This window comes from Osmerus eperlanus, chromosome 2 (assembly GCF_963692335.1).
Source record: "Osmerus eperlanus chromosome 2, fOsmEpe2.1, whole genome shotgun sequence".
In the NCBI taxonomy this organism is placed as follows: Eukaryota; Metazoa; Chordata; class Actinopteri; order Osmeriformes; family Osmeridae; genus Osmerus; species Osmerus eperlanus.
This window is the reverse complement of record NC_085019.1, coordinates 16,265,578-16,285,310: the sequence shown is the minus strand read 5'-3', so window position 1 is coordinate 16,285,310 and position 19,733 is coordinate 16,265,578. Positions and strand designations below refer to the sequence as shown.

General features: G+C 38.7%; 2 protein-coding genes across 3 annotated transcripts in view; both read right to left on the bottom strand.

Moving 5' to 3' along the window:
• Positions 1-1,055: 1,055 nt before the first annotated feature.
• Positions 1,056-10,450, bottom strand: LOC134014105 (uncharacterized). Of its 2 annotated transcripts, XM_062453984.1 has the most exons (16): positions 8,832-10,450; positions 8,724-8,738; positions 8,557-8,607; positions 7,470-7,571; positions 6,644-6,686; positions 6,446-6,474; positions 5,965-6,019; positions 5,768-5,814; positions 5,533-5,565; positions 5,248-5,311; positions 4,343-4,416; positions 4,167-4,199; positions 3,900-3,929; positions 3,643-3,677; positions 2,938-3,020; positions 1,056-2,821 (listed from the first exon to the last, which is right to left on the bottom strand). In XM_062453984.1, the coding sequence occupies exons 4-16, from the start codon at positions 7,567-7,569 to the stop codon at positions 2,812-2,814; spliced, it is 636 nt and encodes a 211-aa protein (XP_062309968.1). In that variant the 5' UTR covers positions 7,570-7,571; positions 8,557-8,607; positions 8,724-8,738; positions 8,832-10,450; the 3' UTR covers positions 1,056-2,811. The 2 variants fall into 2 exon arrangements, with proteins under 2 accessions (XP_062309968.1, XP_062309967.1); XM_062453983.1 differs by lacking the exon at positions 8,724-8,738.
• Positions 10,451-10,589: 139 nt separating this feature from the next.
• Positions 10,590-19,733, bottom strand: part of spns1 (SPNS lysolipid transporter 1, lysophospholipid) — a 56,578-nt gene continuing 47,434 nt past the window's right edge. Inside the window, exons 12-13 of the mRNA XM_062453578.1 lie at positions 15,310-15,478; positions 10,590-11,892 (exon numbers count right to left, since the gene is read on the bottom strand). Of these exons, the coding sequence (XP_062309562.1) occupies positions 11,822-11,892; positions 15,310-15,478 (240 nt within the window). The 3' untranslated portion in view covers positions 10,590-11,821. The remainder of the gene's footprint in view (positions 11,893-15,309; positions 15,479-19,733) is intronic.

The following is a 19,733-nucleotide window of genomic DNA, read 5'->3' as shown; positions in this document are numbered from 1 at the left end:
ATTATTTACCAACATTGCTGAATATCGTGTCCATTGTGTGTTAGCTGCAACATCGTAGCCATGTTAGCATGTTAGCCATATAGCAAAATACAAAATACTACTATAGTAGCCTGCGGGGATCGCTGATAGCTACTGCTAGCGCCCACTTCTCACGTCCAAATACATTAACTAGTTCGGACGTCAGTACCATATCCAAAGTCTCACTGTATTATACACATATAGTCTTCAACATCAACACACTATGAAATTAAATTTAAATGAACCGGTGCATATTCCCGTAACAATTCCCGTGTTTTTTTTAATGCTGTAATGTTCTCTTTTGCCTGTTTTAAAATGAAATAAAACGTTTGAAAATTACAAATTGCGTGGATATTTGTTTGGCCCATAATAGCCTAAGTATGAATCACAGACCAGGGCCAGATGAGCTCTTGATGTGAGTCGCGGATCTGGGCCAGATCCGCACCACACGTCATGGCATTAATAACTGTACTGGGCCACTTCTGGCCCAGATCTGTCTCTGATCCGTAATTCGAACCTGTTCCGGTATTGGGCCGTTGGAAAGGATGAGCCCGGTCCAGGTCCGTTTAGCGGATCTGCGCCAAATGCTAATGAAGACCTGGTCCAAATCTGGCCCAAACACATTTTGCTGTCTGGGTAGAAACGTTGATAGGTGTAAACCAAGCCCTGGGTATTCTTCTCCGCCTTTGAGAAAATGAAAGCTCAAACGCTCCGATCTTATGTCGTCATACGAGGAAAGGTTACTTCCCCTTTCTCTGCTTTGCCCAATGAGAAAATGAGCTACGACCGTGCTGGCGCGATATTGGTTTTTCCTCGAGAGACATCATGGCTGCAAACGAACGAAGCATGGCAGTTAGCCTCGCCTCTCTCCTTCCTAGGATTTAAAGCTACAGACACAGAAATGGCACATCCTAAGGAAAGCTCATTGTGGGACTGCTCGTAGTGGCTGTAATTCGGCACCAAGGCTGAATTTCGGGAAAGAGACTTCAGATACAATATTAGGGGATCACTAAGGCCTATATAAAAGCATCCAAAAACAGCATACCATGGGACCTTTAATATTAAGTTTTCAATGCATTTCAAAATTCAAAACATTGTCACTTATTTGCTTCCATATAAATAGCTAATACTAGTTAATGCCAAGAAAAACTGTTAGACCACTTTTTTATTGAGCAGAGATCCTAAAGGGGCCACAAAAGGATGTAAGGAGAGTGAGGCATCTGTAACCAATAGGTTGATGGTTCCTTCCCTGGTCCCTCCAGGATTTATGTCCAATTCTGACAGGTGGAAACTTTTTTTCCTCAGGAGTTAACCCTAACACTCTAACATGCCAATTTAAAAATAGATTGCAATTCTGAGGAGGAATCCACACTTGCTACAGGCATCTATATTTCTAGTTTTTAATTGAATAAACATAGAAATAATAAATACATATTTTAGTTAATTGATAGTTTTATTCTGAGACTTGAGCTCCTTTTACTTCTTCTTGTTGGTATCAATAAACTACCAATAACCAGCATGAAGTCTAATATTAGCAAACACATCCTACCCCTGGTTCCCTTCCCGTCCTACCACCTCAACATTTAGTTGAAAAGGTCAATGCCATTTTTCCCATTTCAGTAGGACTTTTAGGCCTGGGTAATTTATGGGCACACATATTTAATCTCTTTCTGTTTCTAATTCCATATCTGGTATGTCTGTAAAAATGGTTTGGCAGGCAAGCCAAGCATGTGTCTTTGTAAACTTTAGAGCAGTAGTGAACCTAAAACTTCACTCAGATAACTTCTGTTTCACAGTTCAATGTCAAACCACACATTTCAAGATAAAAGCACAAACACTCTGCCTGAGGCACACACACACATTACAAATACATTAAGTGAATAAAAACATTTCTCAGAATTTGTCAGCAATTGCTTTCCATTAAAACAGCTACTCAGAAGTCCCTCCCACATCTTGTTTCTTTACTATTCTGACTACCACCAGAGGGTGTAATAAAACAACATGGTCTAATTTGTTGCCCCAGTGTGGCCATTGGGTCCAATTGTATCATGGAAAACAGCCCAACTTCCTAAGGGGCTAGTTTATTGCTAAAATAGTTGCTATTGTCATTGCTTTGGATTGTTACAAACGAAAGAGATTGTTATAGGATTACTTTCTGAGCATTTATAGCTACAGACTTCCAAAGTTGTCATAATGAGATTCTAGGAGACATTATTATTAACCCAGACATTCTGGATTTTAGTGATGACACTACCAGTTGGTTAGGTTCTCGATATACTTCCACCTGTTTGGTACTTACCATTTTCATATGCCATTATATAATACTAAACGGATACTAACACTAAATAATTCCACAAGAATACAATGCTCATCCTGTCAACAGTATTCTTGTGGAATTATCCTGGATCATACAAATCCATTTGGTATTCAATAATGGCCTATGAATACGGTAAGTACCAAACAGGTGGAATGTGGACAAGAATTGTACACCTTCACCCTGCTGTTAATGCTGTAGCAGTAATCTGTTTCCTTACTGAACAAAACATAGCAGGGTCCAAGGCGATTAGAGATCTATAAATAGTTTCCAAAAAGCATCACACCAAGCAAACAACTATCAGCATGATTTGGCAAATCAGACATCTGATGCAGTACTATGGATTTTTGATATAGATACATATGCTATGTGTTCCATATTTCCATGAACAGAAAGCATGCCACAGGTGAATCCTTCTTTTGTGAATCATCCATTTCCTCCTCTGTGTCAACATGGATTTACTCATATGGAGGTCTCAGTTAAACACAACTGAAAGAGAAATGGACAACAAGATGTGATGTAGAGAAATCAGCCTCTGTTGATATAATACTTAACTCATAAAATGGTAACTGTATAACACAATGACCTCCCACTGAAGAACATACCATATCTTGATTGACATAGTTGCCAGTTTCTTCATCACTGTCCTCATCACTGTCTTCAAGACAAGACAATCTGGAGGCCATACCTGGAGAACATTCAACAGTAATTACTAGAATGGTGTGTACGCCCACAGAAGACTGTCACACACACTAGCATTGAAAACATCTTAAACCAAACACTGTTAAGTCCTTGTTTGTTGACCGCTTAGACGGTTTGAAATAAGACAGGATATGTAATAGGACACATAATTGCTACAACATAGATTTTTAAGATAAGGTTAGAAAACACTTGATCAATCCTGTAGTGGAACATTCTGTTTGTAACATTGTTCGATTATCTGTTTGCTTATTATGTCTTTTGTATTTTCTGTCATGTCATTTGCTTAGGGACCTGTGTCTTCATTGCCTCGGGAAACTCAGGGAGACATGGTCACAGGGTGTAGACTGGGGATTTATTGTTTTATGACATGGGACACACAGAGGAAGATGCTGTTTTATTATCTAGAGCTGCTCAAGGGTTGGGCAGATTACATGTGCCTTTAAGTAAATGCGTTTGGGGGTAGTGGGTCATCAGAAGCTGTAAGACGCTGCTTTTGAGCGTAAGCGGTTTCTGATCACTATCTGTTTCCTAGGCCGGATGGTTTTTGTGTATCGTTTGATGTTGTGTGTCATATATAGTTATGTTTAATAAATACTTATTCAAAATACTTTTAATTGCTTTGAGCCGATTGATATTCTGATTTCTACCAACATCCGCAGGTGGGGAAATGTAGGTGTTGAAGCAGGAGAGAGACAGGCAAAAATAGAGATATTACAAATGATGAATACTAAATAATAAATGGGATGATAATTAGGATAAATATGACAAATTGTTAAAGTGAAATACTAGCTAATCTCCTGTATGCTTTTCCAAAGCATTTGAGAACCAGACCATAATTGGACATAATGACGCAATACTACATTACCAAGGTGAGGATCCACATTCTGATAGTTTTCTGAGGAGTGAAGTAATATATAATCATATTTAAGAAATATAGAATGAGATACATTCCTTTTTGGTCATGTAAATGACAAGAATCAATGTGAAGGATTAACATCATTTAAACATAGGATTTATTTTAATCTTTAACATAAGTTTAGCAACTGGAGTGGATCAAGGATACATTTTAGATTCCATAATGCAGTTGATACATTGTTAGACAAATGTATGTACATTAGTATGTATCACTTACCTTGCTCTCTCTCAATATTCACATATGGAGGTTCTGCATGTTGACGTACAATTTGATTATCATCCACAGAATATCATTGTTCAAAAATGGTTTACTACTTCACTACTTAAGTGAAAAATATTAAATGTTGAGTCAAAACTCAACTCAAAATGATCTGACATTTATAGTACATTTACCTGAGCTCTGGGTTGAGGCTAGACTCTGATTGGACTGGTGAGTTTCAATCATAGGAGGGTCTGGTAATACATCTCTGAAAGAGATGAAGAGTGAGTGGAGTGGAAGGGGAAAGAAAATAGAGATGAAAATTACCTCCCATGCAAAGGTAGAAGCTGAGATAGCATTGTGTGGTTTAATAAGATTACAGCTCGAAGTAGTCCTACTAAAGCATGTCATAATTCTTCTATTTCTAAAACAGAAAACCTACATATTAAACATATTTGAGGCATGCAACATCTTTTCTGCAAGCAAAACTAAAACATAAGAAACATCAATACTTTTATTAGTTTCATACAGAAACAGCACAAGGCTGCTTTGCTGTGTCTATATAAATTAAATTAGTGTCCAAATACCTTATTTGAAGATCTTTAAGCTGTACTAATTATTGCATTTATCAATAAAAACACAAAGCTTTCTTTCACTAAATACCAGTACTCTATTTTCTAAGGGCATTGCATTATTTTCCTTATACCAAATGTGTGATATGAATGAGATTTTTAAGCATGGGTTTTACTTTCTTCCAACCTTTTCTTTCTTTACTACCTCGCCATTTGATGTTTTTAAATTCCGTCACATAATCATAAAGGTACATTCTTTTACGCCACTTCAATGTTATTGGAAAAAAGACAAATATGGCTTTTATGTATCAATGTGGATTGTACCCATCAACAACCTGCAATAAAAATATTCTATTAAAAAAACATTATCTAGATTAGTCGAGGCTTATATTTTGATCAAAAACAAACTGTATTTTAGCTGATGAAATTAATTTGAAATCTTTATTCTAAGGTACAGTACCAGTCAAAAGTTTGGACACATTTGACCTGTTAACTTTTGACTGGTACTGTACATTAAGAGGACTTACACGTAGGGCGCATCAGCTGCCTGCTCATACTCCTCGTCCTCATCCACAGTGTTCTGGTACTGAGCTGCACAACGGAAAGAGACAAGAAATTCCTAAATGTCAATCAAGAGCGTCCATCAAGTCAACATGTCGGCTTGCTTTGTCAATGCAGACAATAACTCCATATATTCCACAAAAAATTCGACAATAAATTACAGATGGACAAAATTATACAAGGGGGACAAGTGCAGAAAGATATAGATGTAGATGGAGAACTAGGAGACAAGATTCAGATATTTCTTTTACCTTCTGTAGGATTTTCATAACTGGGATTGCTTTCTGCAAAACAGTTTTTGGGTGTTATCATGTGATGCAGTATTAGTTAAATAGTAGCCTCAAATGGTACACAATACTGTAATCCCTCACATGATGTATATCCTGTGACTTATGTATTGAATCATAATAAAAAATGCTTGATTAATGGGATGTGAAACACAAAAATAGAGTCAGACAACGGTAATGTGAATTAGACATTACTCACCGTTTTCAGTAGGGGTGAAAGAGTTATGTCGCACAATTTGTTCTGAACTGTAACATACATAAAACAAATACATACAGGCAGCTCCAAATATGATACTTCCCTGCTCACAATGTTTTGTATGAAGCATTTTACCTTGTTTTGTCTGTTTATGTGTGTGTGTGTTATTCTATGTTGTGGCAGGTAGCAGAGACACTTACACAGGTGAAAGGGTCGAAGACTGTGTGGCCCAGTTTGTGCCGATTGTGCCTTGATCTGATGACAAATATTTATGATCAATATTACTACAATAAGGCTGAAAAGCGTACATAATGAATATGGCAGAATCCCAATAACAGTCTATGAATATTAACAGTAATAAGTCTATATACGGAGTCAGGTGGCTGAGCGGTTAGGGAATCGGGCTAGTAATCAGAAGATTGACAGTTCGATTCCTGGCTGTGCAAAATGACGTTGTGTCCTTGGGCAAGGCACTTCACCCTACTTGCCTCGGGGGGAATGTCCCTGTACTTACTGTAAGTCTCTCTGGATAAGAGCGTCTACTAAATGACTAAATGTAAATATACCAAGCTTGGGCTAGGACTGGGACAAAAACTAGACTAAATGACCTTTAAAGGTGCAAAATTGCTTCCTCTGAAAATACTTTCTTGCACTCATTTGCCACATAAAACTGCTACTCACATGAACGAATGACTCGCATTGGTTGTGTTCTAAATGAGGAAAGATACAAGTACTATGTAAGATACAAATCTACAGTAAATTGTTAATTCAACAAACTGTAATCCAGCAATTACTGAATAAACACATTTCTTTCAACCTTATCACATCTTATATTATTTATCAGCACATGCCAGTCCATCTTTCAAATATAGTGCTTACTGTTGTGTGTAGTCCTCTGAACCGTGGTTGGGCTGGATAATGACTAGTGAGGGAGATGAAACAACATTAGTGACAAATGTCTTGTTTGTTTCATCCTGGTCAGGTCACTGGTGAGGATGTCTGGGACATGGTAATCTAGTTACTAGCCTTTCTAAACATGCCAAAAATACATTCTTTTTTTATACTTCCTTTCTGGCAGTAATACAGAACAATGCTTATAATATACCATAGCAAATCTACTGTTTGTAATGTATACCCCGTTTGAATGCATCAGTTGCTCTGTGAAGCCCCTTACCAGTTACAGATGAACATACTGCTGTAGTGTACAGGAACATGTGTATTTACCTGTGTCAAAGGGGCCTTATGGTAATATTTACAGTAGCTCTCCTAGGTTAAAGTTAGCCAAAGCATTAATATCTAAAGAATCTCTAAACTGACATCAGCTCATGTTGAGGGGAGTGTACAGTTAATCCAAGATGAAATATGTATTGAAGCAAAGGGGCCAAGGAAAGGAGCCACTGCATGCCTCGATATAACCTCAACCAGTTCACCATGTGCTGTACTGCATAGCATGTCTGTCAGGGTTTTGTTACTTATGGGGAAACCTGCATTTATTGTCAAGCAAATGTTTGCACCCCTCAGGCCTTCCCTCTCACCATCAACAAGACAATGATAGTTGTGGTAGTAGTTTGGTTTAATAAATCTTTAAAGATGAGACTTTAGAATTCCTGACTGGTGTTCAGGTTATCTTCTACAGTCCTTTTCAAGATGGAATGATATACAAAATTTAAGAAATTCTGGTGTGATCAGTCACCAGTCATCTTACAAGGTGCTGAGTGTCTTCTGCAGTGAAGACACAGGCCAGTCAGCAGAACCATGGACAGCAAGAGAGCTCCGCTTAACAATGCCAGTGTAGATATTTCCATTCCTGCAAGAGTACACAGCATCATGTGAATGAGAACTGTCTTTGCATTACTTTCCAGTTAGTAGCTGGTGTTGACGGTGATCAGCACCCTCTGGTACATTTATATAAATATAAATTATATAAATATATATATATAAAACAATTAAGCCTGGTTACGGTCTAGAAACTCCACTGGCAGTCTAGGACAAGTTTTCTTGTGAAACTGGGCACCCTTTCTGGTACAAGAGCAACTATCCATTAAGAAATAATTTAAATATTGCATACTGTAATACTCCTCTATACAGTATTACTGAAGAGTATAGTGGCAAATGCATCTACAAAACTAGAAAATCACTGAAAACCTTTACTTTTCCAGGTTACCTGGAAACACTGTGTGGTCAAAGAGAAAGCTTTTCATGGAATGTGGTGTGTAGTTTTCCACTTTGAGAAAATACCATCTGTCTGTGTGGTTGGTAATATTACATCCTTTTTTTTTTTTTTGCGCCTCAATCCTCCATTTCACATATACTCTCTTTCTCACATGCTCCCTCTGTGTAAATGAGGTTGAATTGAGCTCTTTATGGCCAGGAAACGGATTTCCTGTATATTTATGTAACATAATAAACTTCCACCTTCTTCTTACAGTACTTATTTCTACATAATCTGTCATATGTTTATAATGTTTCACAGTACCTAAGTAATACAGTATTCTAAGTACAGTAACTATACAAAATGTTTAACAATATAATAACAAAATGTAATATAAAGCCCTGATCTACCATACTAAGCATGCTGATGCTGTGCCTAAATGCTCAGTTTTTCTAATACTGACGTTTCCAACATACATGTAATTTGAAACACAAACGTTTGAGTTTTTGGGGTGTTTAACAGTGGTACAGGCTTTGAAATAAGGATGATGAACAAACCCAAAATTCATAAAAATATCCTAGAATAATATAACCACAATAATGAACGTAAAACTATATAAACTGATCTAGTGACATATTACCTGATTCATAGACAATCAGTGGTCAGGTGGCTTGGGGGGTGCCCAAACAGTCTGAAAGATTGTAAAAGATTGAGGGAATAAGACGTAAAAGATATAGAGGGGGAAAAAAATCATAAGGATCACAAATGCGATAGATGAGAATTGAAGCTGAGGGCGCAGGAGCCTACATTCAGTCTAGTGATCTGGTGAGACAAAAGAAACACATGCTCCAAATCACATACTACAACACAGAAAACCTTGGAAGAGAACTAGCTCAACAGAGAGTACTGACTTACCTACTGCACACGTGTGGATCCCACTCTGAAGGACAATGTTGTGCTGCCTTTGCAATACCAGTTAACAGATTTGACCTCTTCTAAACCTAGGCCAAGATTGCATCTACTCCAACTATGACATCTGTTTAGTGCCTGAGGTCCACCATGTCTACCGTTTGTGTATATTTATGGCCGTCTTAACAAGTTGTGCTCTCTGCTACTAAACGTATGTTAGTCTCTTGCCCTCTACTCCTCAATATATCAGCTTTAGGTGGGTGTCCCTCTTTGAAGTAGCTTTTTCTTGTGTCTAACCTACTTGATGTGCTACGACTTCCCGTGCTCTGTCAGAAGATCTCCCTCTGTCATTGCACCCAACCACCAACAATGCACCGTTTTCTGTCAGTCTCGCAAGCCATTTCATTTCACCTCCCCCATCCTACTTTTACAATTTAATTAACACCTCTTAAAAGAAAAAAATATTTAAAGAAATATTTAAAGAAATATATTTACTATCTACCTCTCATGACTAAAGCTAGAATGAAGTATGTATTCTCAAAACTGCCAGAAATAAACACAGGCAAGTACTTTCATCAGAGTTAATTTGGAAAAGAACACCGATACATATACAGTTTCATAACAGCAGTGGTAATGGAAGCTTAAACAGCTCTGTGTGAATATTTCTCATGCATCTCAAAATAGTGAGTTTGAGGGTCCGATACTCCTGAGATACTGAATAAAGAGCACCTGGTCCAATGAAGGAACATTTGTCTTCTGATCCTGTCTCATTAAATTGTCAACCGTAGACAGCACTGAATTTAAAATTATTCAGAAAACAATTTACATAAGATTTTACAAAAAAATGACTAAATGTAAATAAGAGGAAACCTAACATATGAGAACCAGTTGTTAAGATGTTATGGTTGAAAAACTAAACATGCATAATTCAAGGAGTTAGTCTGCACATTTACTGCACAAGGGGGATGAGCGGTTAGGGAGTCGGGCTATTAATCAGAAGGTAGTTGGTTCGATTCTCGGCCGTACCCAATGAAGTTGTGTCCTTGGGCAAGGCTCTTCACCCTACTAAATGTACTTGCCTCAGGGAGAATGTCCCTGTACTTACTGTAAGTCGCTCTGGAGAAGAGCGTCTGCTAAATGACTAAATGTAAATTTAACAAACCACCATCAGTGGGAGTTCAGTTGACATCCACTTTGCTGACATGCTGTTCCATTTTTGTGTTACCAAGTTAACTGTGTGCATGGTCTGTGTGTGTCTTAGCATCAGAAAGGTCAGACAAACTGAATTGCACATCCACTCATACCTCATACACAAAGTTCTTGCTGTTTAGATTGTGTATTTTGTGAGGGTTACTGCAGCAACCTGCCTTATCTCTGACGTTCTCCCACCTACAAACAGGAAACCACACCAAAGGAAGGAAGCCATGCACTCCTCTTTCCCCATCAAAGACGAAAACAGACTATGCAGACAACTGAAAAAGGAGGGGGAAAAAGGAATCCCTGTGAGAGGAGAATAGAGGGAGCATGCCTGTAGAATGGGGGGTAGGGGTGGCAAGAACAACTCTTGAGAGGGGGACAAAATGAGTGAGGGGTCCATTAAATAATGTTCTACCCTCCATAGCAGCAACAGTAATACCAGAGGAACTGTGGAACACAACACGTGCTTCAAAGATGCAGCTTTCTCAACTTTGCAACTGCAAAGCTGTTACAACCACAGAGACACACTGTATCCATCCACATGCAAATCAGTCTGCCAAGTCTATGTATAGATCCATACTGCTTCTTTAATGTTTAAACAAACATAGCTACAACAAAATGTACTTTTTTACACTATTTGGGGGCGGGGGGAATGTTCTAAAATACACTTTATCCAAAGAATACACCATAATTGCTGTCATTAAAAAGAGAGACAATAATGTTTCCTCAGACAATTAAGAAAAGCATACTCTTAAAGGCCTGACTGGGATATCAGTGCCTCTTCACAGAAGAATATAACCACAGATTTTACAAAGAACATTTTCAAAAAGGTTAAGCTAATGAAAGAACACAAAAACAAATGGAAGACAGATCCCTCTAATATATTGCTGATCATCTAGTTACTCATCAATCCATTTCCATTCTAGCCATCTTGCTGAAGCAGTTGTGAGTAGACTTTCCAGTTGTGCTGTTACACAGACGGGCATCCATCTTATATGGAACATTGGTATTAAAATATCTTATTCAAGCAACATATAAAACACATCTGTCTGAAAAACAAAATGGCAAATTTAAGTTTGATTCAACCTCATTTAAATGGCAAATTGGGTGTTGGGGTCCCATGAATGTACCATGGGCTGTTCCCTGCTCTGGTGTGGTGCTCTATCTAGCGTTATCTTGTATTCCGTAAGAAGTGTGGAGAACTAGATTGACAGGCCAGATGTCTGTCAATCTTGCCAATGCAAGAAAGTTTCGTATTAGGAATAGCCAAATACAGAGCAGAACGAATGTAGTGGTTACAACTCACTGAGAAAATTGACATTCGAAATTCTCACCAGATTCCACAGAGGTTTGTGGTCAACACAAATGTGTTGAACATTTACAGACTGAGTCTTCTGGAGAACACAAAAACAACCAACAGGGAACATTTTCTTTCACTCAAGTGATGAACTAGTCAACTTGTTCTTATCTTTTACAGATCTGAGATGCTGACCTAAACTCCTTGTTTTCTTCTATAAACACGTCTGTCCAACAACATTGCCATGTTTAGAAAATTTCAGTGGAACAGCTGGTGTATAACACCAGAATGTTGAAGGCCAAGGTTCTTCTTTCTCCGGTGGTAATTGCCATGTTGCCTTGATGTCAAGAGTTTTTTGGCTACAAATAATAAATAATCATGAAACTCCTCAATAACCATTGTTGTAAAAAATAAAATAGGTGTGCAACTGGCAGGGGCTGTGGGGACCATTGCTGATGGAGCCTTCTCCTGCAGTAGCACCCCAGGTCCCTCGCAACTGTCCTTAAATCAGAACACTGGACACTGGCACCCTTGTTGACCTGCCGCTCTTGGGCACAATGATTGGTTCATCATCTGCCAATGATAAAAGTTAGTATAAGTCACAACCTGTATTGATGAAGAAGAGACTAATACAGTCCTGGTCAAAATTATTGCCATCCCTGAGTTTTAAGTACAGAATTCAGCATATTTCAAGAAATAAATGAACCAATTTTGTATAATCTGAATATTTTAATGATATGTCCAAAGTTACTGAACACACACCAGTTTTTGCATAATAGTGAAATAAAAAATACAAACATAAAATATACCCTGGACACAATTATTGGCACCCTTTTGATTAATTCAAATTAGTTCCTCACACATTTTTTTAATATGACTATGAAAATAAATAAAACTTGCGTGCAAATTAATTAATGTAATGCGGAACTACTGTTAGATACTTGTGTACTTTAGGGACATCTAATCTGTAGCTCTAAAGCTCTGATTGGTGCCGCCGTGAGACAGAGATAGGATAGATAGCAGCACTAAGGACAAGTATGGCGAGTGGTGGCGACCCGCGAGAGATAGAGGACCCGCCGGCATTTTTAAGATTGCAAGTTTAGGAAAACTTCGGCACTGCCTACCCTGCCAAAATTCAAACGTAAACATTTTTATTAAATCATTTTATTTAATAAACTTGTATTTGTATTTTTACTGTTTATTCTTGTGATTTATATATGTAATATGTGTTATTCCAATTGTTTAGACGTTACGATGACGAATGTACCAGTTACGCATAATCAAATACAAAAAAAATTGTAGAATAAGCAGTGCTTTTACTGTCCGTTCACTTCTCACTTGCGCACTTTGATCCTGTATTCTTCAACATGTAGGCTACAGCACCAGTCAAAAGTTTGGACACATTTTCCCATTCAAGTGCCTAGCCTCTTACTGACATCACCGCACGTCACTGGTTGTGGGGTATGTGAGTGGAAATACAACATGCTAACGCATATAACGCATCTGGCGTGTGCTAGCTAAATGACAAAAAATATCCGACGCCATCACCCAGGTGTGCCAATCACTGGAACGAGACCAAAAAAACTGTTCAACTTCTCCTCCCTACAGTGCTTAACCAGCCATTAGATACACATACAAATAGGGCCAAAAAAATTACTGACGCAATCGGAATTTACATGTCATCTTCAATGTGCCGTATTCACTCGTAGAGGAACCTGGTTTGTTTTGCTTTTCCCTCCGTTGTACCGAACTCGTACCGAACCGTGATGTCTGTACCGCGGTATGAACCGAACCGCGACTTCAGTGTACCGTTCCACCCCTAGTAGTCAAATAGTTTCACCTATTGAAAAACTTTTTATTTGGGCTAAGTAAGGGGAGTGCGGAACATGTTCTGTCGCTGTTTGACTTCCTAAACAGCTGTGGAGACATTTTTGTTAGCTACTGTATTAGTGTGTCTTGCGTACATTTAGTCATTTTTACATTTAGTTATTTATCAGACGCTCTTAGCCAGAGCGACTTACAGTAAGTACAGGGACATTCCCCCCGAGGCAAGTAGGGTGAAGTGCCTTGCGTAGGCTACAGCGTTGCAGTGAGCTACACTGGTTTGAAACCACAATGATAATTTCACCAACAAATCGTTTACTTGTAATCTAATGTCATAATAAATCCTACAACGAAAATGTATTTGTGAGGAATGTTTATTTTAACGATTGAAAACAGATGGATCATAGACCGCTGTAGTATGTGTTGCCTGGGCAACAGAGGCTAATGTCATGATGCTAATGCTTCAGTGAAATAGTAGACTACTGTTTCCGAAAGTAGATGTACTTCCTTAAAAATATCAGCTTATATTGTACATTACACTTCACAATTGTGTTTCATATTACAGTAAGTAATAAGTAGTATAATAAGTAAAATAAGTAAATAGTTATCACCCTGGCATCTTTGCTTGTGGCGTTTCTGCAGCTGCCTTGCAGTAAAGCTATAGTTAGCCTAGCTATCTCCCAGAAGTTAACGAGCTGCTAAACTTATGTTCTGCTAGAGGTAGTCATGCGTGTTTTCGTGACGTTATGACGTTAGTAACGTCACGTCAGTGACTGTGGCTAGCAAGTTAGCCACCGTTAGCTTCACTTTTCGCCACAAAAACGTAATTTAAACTTAAACCATGCAACGGAACATAAATAAAAATACAAGCAACGCAATCGCTACCAAGATGAAACTTTTGACATCGACGTTTTCTATGTAGTCCAAATATTGACGGATGCTTAGGGGTGGGAAAAGAAACATTAACCCTTGTGCTGCCTTCGGGTCACATGACCCAAAGGTTCATAACGAACCATAGTTGTATTTACCAAATTTTATCCAATACAAAAACAAATACAAATATTTTTCTTTTAACCTTCGCAATGTGGGGGGTTGAGACAGCCAAACGGTTAAAATAAAATGCTTCACTTTGTTTTTGTATGTGGTAAAGTTGTCGCAATACGATGGTGGGTCACAATGACTGATGGGTCAGAATGACCCGAAGATAACACAAGGGTTTGGGCCCTTGCTGAAGGCAAAGCACACCCAATGAGAGAAGTCGGCGAAAGTTGGTGCGGATTGTGGAAAAAACACCACACAAGACATCTACAGAGCTTCAGGCTGACCTGGAGCAATCTGAAGTGGTGGTTTCAGCTCGTACCATACGCCACACAGTAAACAAAGTAAGGCTCCATGGGCGAAGACCAAGGAGGAAATCACTATTGAAAGAAAGGCACAAAAAGGCAAGACTCATGTTTGCAAAAACTTTCATAGATAAGCCACAGTTTTTCTGGGATAATGTTCTATGGACGGATTACCAAGGCATTTTAGAGCAAAATGTCTTACCCAGTGTCAGACAACTAGGTTTGAGTTGAAGGGCTTGGGTTTTCCTGCAGGACAACGACCCAAAGCACACATCCAACAGCACAAAAGAATGGTTGAAAAGAAAAATATGGACTATTTTAAACTGGCCAGTAATGACCTGAATCTAAATCCCATCAAAACCTTTGGAGAGAGCTGAAACCTGCCATTTCAAAGAGGAATGCTGCAAGCTTAAAAGAGCTTGAACACATAGCAATGGAAGAGTGGCAGAAACTACCAGCAGACAGGTGCAAGAAGCTTCTAGATGGCTACAAAAAACGTTTGAAGGCGGTCATTGTTGCCAAAGGTTCTGCAACCAAATATTAGTGAGGGGTGCCAATAATTGTGTTCGGAGTACATTTTATGTTTGCATAATTTCACTATTATGGAAGTATTATTTTAGTTTTTACTTTTGTTCAGTAACCTTGGACATCTTATATATATATATATATATATATATATAAATATTCAGGTTATACGAAATTGGTTAATTTGCCTTTATTTCTTAAGATATTCTAAAATCTGTACTTAAAATTCAGGGGTGCCAATCATTTTGACCAGGACTGTATATTTCACACAGCAGTTAGATCAGATGTGAAATATTACCGGAGGTGACATCATTTTCTGCTAGTTGACGGTCTTGCTCAATAAAGAGGGCGGTGGCCAGGAAGAAGGCCCCGCCCCCCACAGCCACAAAGGAGCTGAGCAGGAGGGAGAGCTGGAGGGAGCGGAACTGCCACAGGTAGGAGTCTGTCTGCCTCAGAGAATCAGACACCTGATGGAGAAAGAGGAGGAGAGAGCAACTGTCAGTGGAAGACCAGTAGACATAGAGGAGTGTCAAATATAGCTCTTTAAGCCTGTGTAAGACTGGGTGTCAAACCTGCCCCCACCTCTCATATGCTAAAGTCTGGAGTTTCTGGACGGTCTGAACTTGATGGCCCTCACACCCCATTCAAGATTTGGTCTGATTGGTTGGTCTTGTGTATAAAGGGAATTGTAATGCATTGTTCTGTGGATTCTTCATCTCCTGAGACTTTCTCCCCAGTTCTCCCTTGTCCTACTGTCCTACTCCTTGCTCACCTCTTGCTTTCTCTCTGATTTACAATGATCGTGGTAGAGTAGGTAAGATTTAAAGCTTTCATATTGTAACATGTTTGCCTTGTAATTGATTTCATTCATTTGCAATGTTATTAAATGCGTATTTCATTTAACCATACTTTGACCATTCTTGCTCTGATTTAACCCATAGAGTCAAATACCTGGAATTCTATTTGTATTGGCATTATTTGGTTCATGCTAATACACTGTTCAGTTTCCCATCTTCCTTTAAACCATAGGGGAATTCGTTTTGGTTGTTTGGCCAATATTTAACCCCCTACAGTTTTGGTGACCCCGACGTGATATGTTTCGAGCAATTCAGTTACAGTTTGGTATACCGGCGTTTCAAACCATGGTGCGGTGAGTAAGCATTTACAAATGTACATTAATTGTGTTCCGCCTGGTTCTGTTGGTAGAAGCCTATTACCAGTTTCTGCTATTAGCTCCTGCATAAAAAGAACAAAAAATGGAATGGGAAACTGAAGTTAACAAATTACTTAACCTGTGGGAAGAAGTTAGCGTTAACCGAACGATATCTGAATTAAGCAAGAAAGACAAGAACGGTCTTAAAACGGATTTTACGCTAGCATAAATAATTGAACATTGGCGAACTGTAGGAGTCCATAAAAAGAAAGCAGAAAAGAAACAAACATTGAAGATTAGTGTACATTTAATTGGCAAATGTCTTCTCAACTCTGTCCTGAAAGCAGCGACCCCTTTTTGTGCCACAAGGCAATACACCGCTAACAAAGACAGTGAAGAGACCAGCCATGCTGGCTCACATTCTACTGAGTGTTCAGACACAGACAGTGGAATTGTTGCGCAAATCCCCAAACTGCGTTCTACAAAGAACCGTCGTGCTCCTGATCCGCCACGCATTGCTGCCATAAAAATGGCGACAGAGGTAAAACCCAAGCCCCAGCAGCCCCCTCATATACAGTGTAACTTCTGTAAAAGACAAGGACACACCGAAATGCGATGTTGGGATCTTGGTAGAAATATGCCTATTCAACCCACACGCTTGTTTTATGCTAACAACAAAGTTAGATTTTGTCATGCTTGTCTAAGAAGTGGTCACACTGAGTCCAAATGTTGGGATCTGGGAAAGGGTAGGCCTCCCCCATTGTTCATGCAGCATAAGCTGAGCCTTTATCAAGACAAACAAACCTTGAACTTTTTAACGTGATTACATGCAATTCCAACTATCTTTTACATTTACTTAATTCAGGTCCAAATTGTGATATTGCTTCATTCCTACTGTATTACCCGTGTTTAGTCTTTGTTGTAGTTCAAAGATTCGTTGGGGACAGTTTATTTGTTGCTGCTCCAGTTCCTTTAGCTGCATATGCATAGTGCATATGGTTTGTCCATCCATGAGTTTTGTGTGGATGAGTATTGGGTATTGTGGATCAGTATGTACCTTTGTGTGTTTTATAGAGTTGGTGGTAAATGTTCTAGGTTTTAGCTAAACTCACAATGGTTCCTGACCTGTAAATGTAGATTGGTATAACTTGTATTTTATTTTATTATTGCTGTGTAATTTATGTTTTGTTTATTTTGGACCCAAGAACACTGTTTTGCTTTAATTGCCATTTTCATCTATGCTAGATGATATGTTTGTGTACCTCTCATCTATCAAAAGGGAGGACTGTTCACCTATTTTTTTCATTTGAGTTTTAGGACACTGTCTCACTAATTTCCATTTGTATCCAATCCGACTCTCTCAGACCCCAGACCACTCCAAACGTCACTCCAAACTTTACAATTTTCATTGTTAACCAAGTGCTGTGCTCCAATTGTGTTCTGCTGTAACAGGACAAGAACTTAAGTAGCAGGAATATGCTAACCAAGGGCACGTCTGCATGCCAATACAAAGGTTCTTCCAAGTGATCCTCTGAGCAATAGCCATGATCCAAAAGTGATCCTCTGAGCAAACAGCCATGACCATTAGAATCTCAATGCTGACCTGTCTGCAATCAAGTTCCTTTTTCCTATGGGTGCAGGTTATCACACGATGAACACTGCAGCTTTTGCCTGTGCTTTTGTGTCCAAGAGGGAGGATTGTAAGACTGGGTGTCAAACCTGCCCCCACCTCTCATATGCTAAAGTCTGGAGTTTATGGACGGTCTCAACTTGATGGCCCTAACACCCCATTCAAGATTTGGTCTGATTGGTTGGTCTTGTGTATAAAGGGAATTGTAATGCATTGTTCTGTGGATTCTTCATCTCCTGAGACTTTCTCCTCAGTTCTCCCTTGTCTTACTGTCCTACTCCTTGCTCACCTCTTGCTTTCTCTCTGATTTACAATGATCATGGTAGAGTAGGTAAGATTTAAAGCTTTCATATTGTAACATGTTTGCCTTGTAATTGATTTCATTCATTTGCAATGTTATTAAATGCGTATTTCATTTAACCGTACTTTGACCATTCTTGCTATGATTTAACCCATAGAGTCAAATACCTGGAATTCTATTGGCATGATTTGGTTCATGCTAATACACTATTTAGTTTCCCATCTTCCTTTAAACCATAGGGGAATTTGTTTTGGTTGTTTGGCCAATATTTAACCCCCTACACCTGCGTGTTAAATGGATGATTGTCGAGTTGCATCTGTGTGTGTGTGAATGTATGCATCTCTGCATGTGTTCGTATGTGCTTGCGTGTATGCTGCCTTACAAAAAACCTTAACTCACCAGAGTGTAGAACTGGAAATCTGTTGTCATTCTGTTGTCCACCCAAATGAATTGTAGGCAGAATATGATAAATGTGCCAATTCTTTTTTTTTTTTTTATGAAGTTATTTATCCACGTCAAGGGGGTTAAAATCTAAGTATCCTTATTCGGACGTTAATGTACTCTGCCTTTGCATTGTCTGCAAAATACCGTATTTTACGGAAAATAAGCCGCGGCTTGTACTCCGATTTTACAGTTTTCTTGTGCGGCTTATATTTCGAAGCGGCTTATAGTCCGATTTTAGAACAAAAAAGTGGCTTCTCTCAAGATCTCTACTGAACGTGCATATAATTTTATGCTCAACACTTGAACGGGGGCTTATTACTTGAAAGAGGAATTATTTACTGTTTTCTCAGTTACACTATCAGGGCTTGGAAATACAGTGACTTGCTAAAGTAGGCAAATGGCTAGTAGAACATAACATTTCATAATAATTTCAGTTAATCAGACAGCTGCAAACCCAGTAAAATACCCAGCCAAATAACGCTAGCATCGCTAACAACATTACTAATTCAACTTTGGTAGTCTAACCAAGCTCTTTGTAAGTTTGTTTTAGATATAATTGTATATGATAGTGTGGACAATAAGACACGGACGCGGTCTCTTTTCATAACTTGTATTTTACCACTGCTCTTCTTGACATCGCCATTCGAACATCCCTCAGATTTCACGTAATGCTTTCAGCATCAAGCCTACGGCAACTCCCGAGGGACAAAACACCCTTGTCCATTGTCAAATAGAAAGGTCTGCTACAGTAGGCTATCCTCAGGATTTGCAAGCTAGCTAAACTTATAACATATCTAAATAATTTTGTAGACATAACAATGGATTCTGCCAATAAATGAGTGACTTGGATTTATTTCTGGACATACTATCCACAAACGAAGTGTGTTACACAATGCTGTAAGATCACCTATACTCGTGCATTGCTCTTGGTACCCAGAATGCCCTGCGGCAAGCTGAAAAGCTCCTAAGTTAAGGGCATTAGCGTAGTTAAATAAGCATTATTTGGAGTTCTATTGTTGTGTTCGTTTTGATATGTGTAATGCTATGGTCTATAGTTTAGATAATTTGAGTGTTCACCCTTATTGGGAATGTTGTCTAGTTAGATCGCTATCCAAGCTGTCCGCAGCCATAGCATGAACGTGCAAGTGATCATTTGTCAGCATTGGTCCACGCAACGGTAACATTGTTTGCTTA

Bases quoted from the DNA above. Each gene is read 5' to 3' on its own strand.
- LOC134014105 (XM_062453984.1), bottom strand. From the start codon at position 7,569: ATGGAAATATCTACACTGGCATTGTTAAGCGGAGCTCTCTTGCTGTCC. The intron at 6,020-6,445 runs GTGAGTAGCAGT...ATTTGTCATCAG, and splicing joins AATGCGAGTCATTCGTTCAT to ATCAAGGCACAATCGGCACA. The intron at 5,566-5,767 runs GTGAGTAATGTC...ACTGTTTTGCAG, and splicing joins TTTCACCCCTACTGAAAACG to AAAGCAATCCCAGTTATGAA.